Raw genomic sequence first — 11,294 nt, 5'->3', positions numbered from 1 at the left:
ATTTTGCCCTCAAAGGGCAACCTTTTGATATTTGTAATGAAAGAAGTCAAAGTTAAAGAAAAAACATCAACTTATTTATTATGTACACAAACAGAGAAAAAAGAAACATTAAAAAAAAGAAACAGGAAAAAAGTTTTCAGATTTTAACCAACAACAAAAATAGTCCTGTGTCAGCTTCTTTCTGCTTGTTTGTCGCTCGATCAAACATTCACAAATCAACTTATAACTCTTGCTCTAAACCTGTGACTCACACGTCCCGTCTCTGTCCTGCTCACTCGTTGTAGCGCGACAGCTTGAGTCGAGGGATGATATTCATGGACTGCAGCTCCTGGAAGAGGAGTTTGCAGGCGTAGGGGATACGCAGGGAGGAGACGTGGCAGGACGACTTACAGTAATGACACCTGAAACACGGAAACAGAACAGACGTTTATGGACCACCCGGATTACACAGCTACCAAGCTTTTTTAGTCACTGTGTAAACTTAAATATTTCCCCTTCTTTCAGTTCGTATCAATGTGCACCAGATCTTGTGATGCCCCCTAACATGTTTCACCAGCAGAAACAGCTTACCACCCAGAGTATCCCAACAGCCCGCACTGCCCACACACGTCCACCTCGAAAGCGTCGCTGGAAATCATGAGGCGCTCCAGGAGCAACATGCTCGCTCCGTAGCCGATCAGACAGTCACGTTCCATCTCACCCAAACGCAGACCTCCATCTCTGGAGCGACCCTCCGTGGGCTGCCTGTTATCAGGACAGTTGGATACGGAGAATTTAATTCAACACTTATAGGCACTAATCGAATCTCAACGTCACCACAGATGAGAAACTACCTGGTGAGAACGGCTCTGGGGCCTCGGGCTCTGGCGTGCATCTTGTCAAGAACCATGTGCTTCAGTTTCTGGTAATACACAGGTCCAAAGTAGATATAAGCCTCCAGAGGTTCTCTGAGGGAAAAGCAGGGGTCAGGAATTGTGTGCACATCAGGCTAACACATACATTACATAAGCATATAAAATCTATCATTTTTTGTAATAAAATAGTGGATAAGCAGAGCATGAGATGATTCCAACAAAAATCTGCCTTCTTTTTGGACTGCTGGTCCATAAATTTGAATAAAGAAATACTAACAATGAAAGATTTGTACACGTGATCCTTGCCTTCAGACAGCAGATTTTACACAGAAATTAAATGTACTGTTTGTATACAGCTGGTGCCGGATGGACAGGCACTAACGAGGCCACTATGACAATATGCAATTTCTGCATAATGAAAACATTCAAGCTACTGTTTAAGAACTAATATTGTGGTGATAAAATGTTAACATCACTCTGAGAAATTTTTCACAGCATTAAGAGAAATAAGACTTGTAAACAGTCATGAGTAGCAATGCAAACACTTGTGTAGCAGCATTGTGTTGTGTGTGGCTATTAACCTAAAACATCCTCTATTAATTACCCAGTGATGCCTGAAGTGACGTAGTCTTTGCCCTGGTAGTTGTATCCATAACGGATGAGATCCTCACACACATCCTTCACCTTGCTGCCTCCGAAGGCTGTGCCATAGTGGAAGCGCCCATCCAGGACCCCCGCCTTCCCAGCCAAGAGTTCAATCAACTTTCCCACCTGACGAAGTTCAGGAAAAGAACAGCAGCTCTGTTCATTACACAAATCTTTTTGTGCTTTACATCCTCTCCTGGCACTAAATGTGTATATTAAGGGTGAGATTAGATTACACATGTACTCCTCAGGGTTGGTGACAGCAGTCCAAGGATGGCTGAGTTCAACAATTCCACTAAGATCGCACTCAGAGGACCCCTGACCCCGACACACAAAGGGAAACACCTACTCTCATATCACTCCCAGGCCACAGAAACATCCTCTGGAGCCAAGCATTTCTGAGCCTTTTCCATGGAAACCAGAGTGAGCAGCAGTAAAGATCATTCAGGTTTTTACAGTGTATGAAACAGAGCCAAGTCTCATGTCATTCACATTCATCACCATCCTACAGTTCACATGTACTGGCCACGTTTTATAAAACTTCCACACACACCGCTACAGGCGGTGGCCTCACTGGCAGCTGTCTCCGCAGCAACAAATATCTGTTTGTGAACAGTGAGATTGCTGCTTAACGGCGTCAATGGACGTGTGCTCTGGAAGCCAATGATAACCCAGAGAGAAGAGGAGTGGGGATAATGAGGGTTTTGTCTCAGGAGAGCCGGCACAAACCTATAAAGAGCGACAGCCACAGCATCCTACGTGACTCAGACTCCAGTCGTAGCAAAAAGAACAAAAACAAAAAAAAACAACAACCCACAAATAAAAACCAGAAGCACGTCCTCAAATTAGACGGCAAATAACCAGCTTTTCACCAAGAGAAAAGAAAACTTAACCTCCCTGACAAATGTTACAACATCGGAGCAGAAATGACAAAGCCAGTGATGAATTAATAGCCCTAAAAATACCATGAATAATATATTATAAGTTCTAGCTCCAGCGAATGGGTTGATCATTAATGATTGGATCTTCCAAGATGTTTAAAGGTATCACTTTTTTGCCTTTGGGGTCTTTTAAAACTTTTGAGAAAATAATCGTTTAATCAACTGTTTAGCAAACGTTTCGTTATCTGCAGATTATATTTCACACCGTTTTTTGACATTATGGTTGTTTACTGTTTAATTTTTTAAATTTCTTCCCCTTTGGTTTATTTCTGAACAAAACAATGGAAAAAAATGCAAAAAATACTTGGCATATGAATCAACAGAGAAAAATGTTGCAGAATTTGAGTTTCCACAGCTGTGAAGTGTCGCACCGTCATTCTGGAGGGATATCCATGAGGGTTCATGATGATATCTGGACAGATCCCTGTGTCACAGAACGGCATGTCCTCCTGTGGGACGATGAGGCCACAAACACCTGAAACACACAAACACACACACAAAAAACATTAATGCACACATATGGCAAAGAGAAAACCAATCAGCTTCCCACATGTGAGGATCCAAGGCTGTACTTTAACTTTACAGCAGTGTTAACTAGGGATGGGTATCGTTTAGGTTTTATCCGATACCGGTGCCAAATCGGTACTTTTGAAACGGTGCCGGTGCTCAAACGGTGCTCAAACCGGTGCTTAAAGAATGGAGAACACAAAATTGGTCCAAAAACCTCTCATGTTCAGCTGTTTTTTGTAAAAAGATAACAATGTTAGCCTTTTCTGCAGCTATGGGGCATATATGGTATCACTCTTGGTTGGAAGCAGTGCTTAAACAATGGAAAAAACACAAACTTTGTCCAAAAACCTCTCATGTTTAGCTGTTTTCCACTTTTTCTTTGGTCATTTTAGCCTTTTTGGCCAGGGTGAAGGGAGTATCTGCCATCAAACAAGAAGACAGCCGCATGTAGCTATGATGATGTTTGCTAGTTCACCTTACATGCATTAATGTAATAACGTGGTTAGCCTACTCAACGTAAATTAGCTACTCACGCAGAGAAGAACGGCTGCTGCTGCATCATCATCCTCATCATTTCTGCTACACTGGCAGGGCTAGGGGCCAGGACTCTATTCTTCGGGTTTTTGGGGGTGTTGCTAAATCCGGGTCCGATAACAGGCACCACACCCGCAGTAGATGTGCTCGGTGTGAGGTCTCACAGCAAGCTATCAAATACGGCACATTTCTGGGCTTTTAAAAAAAAAAAAAAAAAACGCTATGCGTCGCCAGGTGTTTCATCGGATTTGAGGTGTTACCTCCTTTGACAGTATCACAGTATCACCTTAAAGCACTTGTTGCAGGCTGCTGAGTTTGCATCTTTTGCTGTGAAGTACAGCCAGACTTTTGACCGCTTCGCCTTGGACATTTTTAATCTGTAGCTCTGCTCTAAAAGAACGCACGTACCTGGACCCGCCTACTATCCTCGGAAACGTAAAATGATTGGCTAGAAGTGTATCACAGCTCAGGAAAAAAAAGAACCGAAATGTGCGCTGCTTTTCGGTCTGGTTACTACCGTTTATGTCAGAACCGACACCGGTACCCATCCCTAGTGTTAACACATCACTTTGGCTGCACAGAATGTGTAATAGGCTTTTTATAATATTTTGAATAGAAAATGTTAAATAAAAGTGATAAGTTTTAAAAGTAGGCTGCAGTTTTAATGTGGTTTTAAGGACAAAAAAATCTGACTTTCTGACTTAACTGCAAGCACCAGTTCAGCAAACTTAATAGTGTTTGTGCTGTGGGGGCTCTGTGTGGACCACTGGCAGAGCATGACATTTCCATACTCATGTGGACAGACAGGGACCTCTTTTGACTCGCATGATGTGGGGGGACAAGCACCCCTGGTAGCCAGGAGTTTAAGTGTGAGTGCAAATGTTTACTGAGGGGCCGAAGCACTCTTCCTTGGCCATGGTAAACAGATTGTAGGTCCATTTGCAAATGAAAAAACGAAGAAAAAAAGGAAAAAGGAGTGAAGTGAAGGAGAGCAGGAAGTGGAGAAAGGTGCTTAGCTGGACAGGGAGACTGGGATTACACACCCATGATTTTCAGTTCAAGTCAGAGGAAGTGGAGGGGATCAACTCGAGAGGAGAAAACGAATCAGTGCACGTGGGAAAAATTCACTATTAGCCGACCAGTCAGCGACGCAGCTGACTGCTGATGCCTTACAGGATGTTGCAACAGGATGTTGACTAGGAACAAGTACGGCGATTAACAGGAAAGTCATCCAACGGCAGGAAGAAGGTGAAAAGAAAAGAGAAAAGGCGGGTAAGGCAGGGCCAGAAGAAAGCATAAAGAGAGAAAAGGCATTAAGAAAAAGGCTGATTATCAGGTTAAAAGTACTCCAAAAGAGGAGTGAGAGGAGGAAGAATGAAGTTGGAAAACGGTGGAAAGCACCACAGAGACACTACCAACAGCAGACATCCTTGGGTGTTGTTTGTTTTGTGTGAAAGTAAATGATAAAAGAGGCATGAAATCAGCAGAGAAAGGCAAGACAACAGCAAGGGTCCAGAGCCCTCCATCACAGCTCATACAGCTCCACAGTGGCGGCTCACACAATAGGCCCCTACTACTAACAGCCCGTCCGCCGCCTCCCCCACCTACACAGCTGTGTATGTGTGTGTGACCGGTAAATAATTAACTTATTCTGCTCTGCTGACCAGGACTTATGAGAGTAGTCATGAGAAGCTGGGAGATCCATCACTGCAGCCAAATTCACTTCTAATTAAACACTTTTATATACTGATGAAGAAATAATGAGTTTGTTCCTTTCAAATTACTCATCAGAGAAGAAATAAATGGTTGTTTTTACAGAGAGATGACCACAGTGAAGCAAAAATGTAGATAAAAAGGTTTACTTTTCCTCTTTGAGGCAATTGTGATTAAAACTAGCTCCACATCAGCTGCACATCTGGGTGTCTCCATCCAAAACTCCTCCAGCTAACCCCACACTGACCTCTCTCCTTGTCACTATCTGAGACAGAAGACATTGTCCCATCCCGAGCTGACCGCCCAGTGCCCACCATGTTAATGAAGAGAGTAAATTATGCATGGCGCCAGTTAGCTTTTTGATTAAAACATCATACTAGCCCTCTATAGGGGAGGCGCTGCAAAACAATAGAGGCTATAAACACTTTTTTCCCCCCAGTAGCACCAGAATACTGCTGGGGTGTAATAAATTTGCATAGTCTGGCACAGGACAAAGAGCCAATTAATTGAAAAGGCTCTTGAAAGATGAGAACAGGGGGGCAGTGACAGAACAGCAGCTAGTGGGACTTGACTCAACAAATGCTCAAGCACAGTGAAAGATTTTCCTCTTTTTGTCCAGGCATTTACAAATCTCTCGCAACAGGTTGAAAACCCTAACCCTCTGTACTCTCCCTCCAGCTTTGAGCTCAAAATCTTTAGGCTCTGGTCTCACAGAGCAGGCATTGTGGCTGTCATGGGGTCGGCACCTTTCTGTCCGTGTCGACTGCTGAATTTGTCGCCTATTTCAGGTCTCCTGGTCTGCCTCAGGAGGATCTTGATGAGGAAGGCGTCTTCAGCATTGGACGAGATCAAGACCTTTTCAATGTACGAGTCCGTTGACCCCTTATAACTGAAAACAAGAGAATTCAGACTGAGTCCCGTTTTTCCCTCTACATAGATGTAAGAGCTGAAAAAAATAGTTCCACAGTGATGTGTGTGGGCGTGGTGCTGGGAGCTGACTCACCTGATGGGCACGTCTCTGTACTGGGGCTGGCCTGGCTGGGTACTGCCCTCCAGTGGTGTCTGCGTGACAGTCGGCATAGATTTGTTCACCAGCACCTGCTTGTTCTCCACTCTCTCACCTGAAGCACACAAAACACATCAAAGAGTCTTAGACAGACTGGCCTACATAGACTAAAGGCCATTAAGTTCTCTTTAACTTGTGCTAACGTCAAATCTTTGACCAAAAGCAAAAGAACGAAAACAAATAAGTTTGTTTTCAGACTTATTTGAGCTCACACATGTGGGCTCTCAATTTAAAACTGTATTTAACACAGTTTTAAATTGCTTGTTACCTGTTTTGTTTTTGCTAGCTTTGTTTACATCTGCTTTCTTCAAAAATGTCTCTACTGTTCTGGTAATGACTTTGAATCGCTACTAAAACCATAAACTGTATATGAAAGATAGAAACAAGCTCTTTGATGTCCATGCCCCCCCCCCAAGGTTTGTGGTCTCCTGCGCTATTTTTTTTAAAACTAAATATGATGAACGAGGAGTGGATCCGACTGAGAAGCGATCCGCACGCTAGAGCCCGACCAATACTGGAATTGATACTGAAATTTGCAGACTTAAAAATCAGATAGCAATACTCATACTTGTTATGTGCAGTAACTTATGTGTCCTTACCAACATAATGTTACAATGCAGGTTTAAAAATAAGTTTGTTTTACTTATTCATTATCCATCTGACTCTGCTCAGATCAACTGGCTGTTTTGTTTGTAGCATGTTGCCAACAGGGAAGTAGCAGAGTGCCCTCTAGTGGACAAACTATGCAAAGTCAACACCGATAACATGGTTGAAGGGTGTTTTTTTCTGTTTCTTCTTTACTGTTAATTTATTGCCTGACAAATGAAAATTAATATATCAGCAAATAGGAGCTTTATATAAGTTGGGCTCTGTTGCTAATACAGGATATACAAACAAAAATCAACTTTTTGAATCTTAAATATTATTTTCATAATAAAAGCAGTAAGTCACAGGATGCTTTTAAAGGGGTCTGCCACATGAGGTACAAATGATTAATTGAAAATAAGTTTCTGTACACCCACCTTTACATAATAACGAAACAAAAGCAGATGCAACAGATTTACATTACAAAACAAACGTCAGTTACTTACATCATTTTTCAGCATGTTTATAATGTCACCAGACAACAGGACCTTCGTTTCTTTTCACTCGTCTCTACAATTTTTTTTGTAACTGCTTTGATACTTTGCTCATACCGAGGCTTACAATGCATCTCATGGCTGCAGGCCGGCTATAAGCTCTGGACAGCTTCAGCTTTAGGCACTTTCTCTTTGTTAACTCCTTTAAAATGTCCATATTGAGCTTGGTGAGGGTGATTTAGGTGCCAGATTTGGTTTGTTGTAAAAAACGATTTTGTGGTGGTTCCACCAGGATTTACTCTGGGAACTGTGTGTTCACTCACAGTGAAGAGCTCAATAATGGCCACAGCGAGTGTGTGAGCAACTATTTTCCTGCGCTACTGTGCATGCATGAAATGGATGCCTGATTAATCCACACTTGTACTGTATGATCCTATTTTCTTCTTCTTCATACTAATAATATTGATAACACATTTCTAACTGTTCCAATCGATGAAAAACTATGGAGATATGTAAGAAGTGGTGTGTGTGTAAATATTGCAAAATAGGCTTCACTTCTCTCTGTTTTTACTGATGTTTCACTCAAACTCCTGACCACTATTAATGACACAGATAATGCTCATAAAATGAATGCCACAGAAGAGGCTGTTAAGGAGCAGCGAACCATGCTGGATTTGCTCCAGTCCTGCTGGTACTCACCAGGGGAGCAGATACCATCAGCATCCAGGATGCTGTGCCTCCAGATGGGTTTTCGTGTTGCAGCATCCAACATGGGGCCCATCACCTTGTCGAAAGTCTGATTGGTGTAACGCCGCAGTATGCATTTTGTATTTTTGTAGACAAGGCACCGTCCAAATCCTGTTTGGAGACACATTTACTGTTACATTAGATTTTCTACCTCCTATTCTGGTATTTTGTTGCTTAAAAACGACTATGCAATTCTTTAAGTTGGACAGATCTCACACCTCTGTCCAGTGAGGCTTTGTTGAGGACCAGAGCGTCCTCAATATCATAGCCACTGTAGCTCATCACAGCCACGGTGGCGTTCTGACCAGCCGGCAGCTTCTCAAAATCAATCAGCTCAATGGTTTTTGTTTTGACCATCGGCCTTTGAGGATAGGCCAGCAGGTACATCAGGGTGTCGATGCGGTTTCTCTGGTTGTAGCCGATAGTCCCTGGAGAGAAGAATCACGAATTTTAAAAAAAAAAGAACTGAATTTTTAATAAAAACTTATATGTAACTCACTGTGTGTCTGTAATCTAGTGATTTAGGGCATCTATAAGAAAATATATAAAATTGTCAATAAATCCATTTTTAGAGGATTATAGATGTTACTTCCTCCTGATTAGACCTCTCTTATATTATGGCCTAAAGTCTGGCCTCCGTGTGGTTTTGACACTTGTCAGATGATACTGCTTCACAATTAAACTGCGTGTGATAACAGGGCCGGGCCACACAGCCAGATTTGCACATGTATGAGAGCCGTCCATACAAAATAGACAAGGCAGAGAATATTGGGCCAAATATAGTTCCAGTCAGTGTTTTTGTAAAGACTGGGAGGGCGGGGAGGAAGGAACGGATGAAGGTAAAGTGGAGGGGTGGGGGCAACCGCAGTCCTTATGAATGTTAGCAGGGCCGTTTGGGGAAGTTCTGGTTACCAAGGAGCTCCGGGTGCACACTCAGTGGTCTTTTGCAGCTGAGCACACTGACCCCCCGAGCACAGCCAGAGCAGACACAATGAATTGCTAATGACACTCTGGGTGACTGGCAGGGAAAGGGCCTCTGCACACACAGCACAAAAGAAAACCTACGCAAGCTCCCCATGTTTGATGTTCATGCTCACACACTCACACACACACATGAGACACTTAATCACACATACAAATGCATTCTGACAAGAAGTGGTGCAGGAGTGGAGTTTTGGGGGAGACGAACCAGCAGGCTGCTTGTATCTATACCATTTGTTATTCTAATGCCCTTTTGTATGATTTTAACTTGTGCAAATAAAAGTGCAAACTCTGAACCGGCAGATTTAGGAGGCTTAGGAACACTGTTCATGTGTTCATGTAAGATTAAATTACTGTAAGAGGCCGTGTTTGTGTGTGCACATGCAGCTGTGGGGAGGATGTTTGAGAAAGGATTCGAGATCCTTGCAGTTTGATGACCTGTGTGCTAGCTGCTCAGCCCACTCTTACCCATTGCCTGCTTGCCCATAGCACACTGGTATGTGTTCCTGGGTGACTGGTTGTGGTGGGGGTAGGGAATGAGGCCGGCACACACCCCGAGCAGTGTGAAGGGCTCGATCTCCAAGTGTGTTGTGTCTCTAGAGAGGTTTAAAAAAAAACCCCAAAAAAACAGGTATAACTTACTTGACATAAACCTGAATGATCTTTTCATTTTACTGAAATCAGCTTATCATGTGCCACTGACTTGTTAATCATGTATTCATAAAGGGCGATCTGACAGTCGTTCTCCTCGTTGACATCCAGATACTCCACCAGGCCTTCATGTAGGAAATCCTCAAAAGTTCTGAAGTAAAGTACAGAAACTATTAATAAAAATCTACTGTTTGGGAAGTGCCTGTATGGTGTGATTGTGGTGTGAGGATACACTCATAATTTCACAAATATGCACGATACTAACCAGTGGCTTTTGTTTTTCAAGCAGTTGTATAATTGATGTTTATTAAGTTAGCAAATAAGCCAAAGTGGCGAGTTTAAAAAACAAAACAGTAACTTAAAGAGCTGCTTCTTTAATAACAGCAGTCACTCTCTGCACTCCTACCCTCACCTGTAGCCCTGAGACAGGTCTTCGATGTGCTTGTTTTTCACCATTGGAACTCCCTTCTTTACGATGATGTATGGTCTGCAGAGGGAAACACAACAAAACAAAGCTGTGTGAAAAACATTCTTACAACTAAAGAACTCAATGTTACGCTAAGCAAACACACTGGTGTGTAACGATCTTCAGCAAACATTTATTTCCACATTATGCTATTTTTTCTAAACTTCCGCACCTGCAGAGTCGTCCTCCATCAGATGAGATGTAGACGCAGCGGTCGCTCAGGTTTGTGGAAATGGACACAAACTCATTGATGAAACCCGCCCTGCGCATCAACCTGAAAGTGTTGATCAGCTTCTGATGGTCTCGGATCACACCGAGGATGTTACCTGTGGACATGATACAGATAAAGAGGATAGACATTAAATATTAAACATATTTTTGGGTTAGAAGACTGATGTGCTGAGCTAAACACATTCTGACTTTGCGTATTCAGTAATCTTTAAGAGCAACCAAACAATTGTTACGCAATTGTGATACAGCACGCCAAAACAGGCTAAGACCAATTTTTTTAATTTATTGATGTTACAAAACCCTTTGATAAGAAGAACACATTATATTGATCTTCCTTTGATTATTTTATGTGACTTTTTCACTTCATTATTTCAAATTCATGTCACAGTCACTTGTAGCACGTTTGTCAATGTTGAAAACATCTGATGGATCACAATGCATACAACACTATTGTCACAGCGTAGAGACAGAAAAGTTGCCAGCATCATTGAGGAGCTACATTTCACTCTCTGACGAGCCAGGTAGCGTCTGTAGGTGTGTGGCTGTGATGAGTGAAGGTTTTGCCCTCACAGCAGAGATGTTTGCTGGATGTAAACCCGCTAAAAAGAGTGCACTGTTAAATGTAGTTTATGCATTAGAGACTGTTCAATAACAACATCTTTTGACATAGTTTTGACAGATATTGCAGTTCACATTAGGGACAGTAGGATTGTTCTTGATTGCATCACTGCTTGGTTGTTTGTGTGTGAAGCTGTTTAACCTGCTGCATCACATTTGTTTAACATTTAGAGTTCACATTAATAAACACATGGATTTTGCTTATCCAATAATTTACCAGTTGTTTTCTCAGTTAGTCAAATTATCAGTAAAATGCCA

The 11,294-nt window shown here is 42.4% G+C and overlaps 1 protein-coding gene across 1 annotated transcript in view; it reads right to left on the bottom strand.

The window, feature by feature from the left end:
• Positions 1 to 52: 52 nt before the first annotated feature.
• polr3b (polymerase (RNA) III (DNA directed) polypeptide B) overlaps positions 53 to 11,294 on the bottom strand; it is a 28,156-nt gene continuing 16,914 nt past the window's right edge. The window contains exons 16-28 of the mRNA XM_014407916.4: positions 10,360 to 10,513; positions 10,134 to 10,208; positions 9,774 to 9,872; positions 9,539 to 9,666; positions 8,308 to 8,517; positions 8,042 to 8,200; positions 6,201 to 6,318; positions 5,944 to 6,086; positions 2,812 to 2,915; positions 1,459 to 1,625; positions 834 to 947; positions 571 to 744; positions 53 to 401 (exon numbers count right to left, since the gene is read on the bottom strand). Of these exons, the coding sequence (XP_014263402.1) occupies positions 272 to 401; positions 571 to 744; positions 834 to 947; positions 1,459 to 1,625; positions 2,812 to 2,915; positions 5,944 to 6,086; positions 6,201 to 6,318; positions 8,042 to 8,200; positions 8,308 to 8,517; positions 9,539 to 9,666; positions 9,774 to 9,872; positions 10,134 to 10,208; positions 10,360 to 10,513 (1,775 nt within the window). The 3' untranslated portion in view covers positions 53 to 271. The remainder of the gene's footprint in view (positions 402 to 570; positions 745 to 833; positions 948 to 1,458; positions 1,626 to 2,811; positions 2,916 to 5,943; positions 6,087 to 6,200; positions 6,319 to 8,041; positions 8,201 to 8,307; positions 8,518 to 9,538; positions 9,667 to 9,773; positions 9,873 to 10,133; positions 10,209 to 10,359; positions 10,514 to 11,294) is intronic.

This window comes from Maylandia zebra, linkage group LG7 (genome assembly GCF_041146795.1).
Source record: "Maylandia zebra isolate NMK-2024a linkage group LG7, Mzebra_GT3a, whole genome shotgun sequence".
Classification (NCBI taxonomy): domain Eukaryota; kingdom Metazoa; phylum Chordata; class Actinopteri; order Cichliformes; family Cichlidae; genus Maylandia; species Maylandia zebra.
This window is presented reverse-complemented; position numbering and strand designations above follow the sequence as displayed.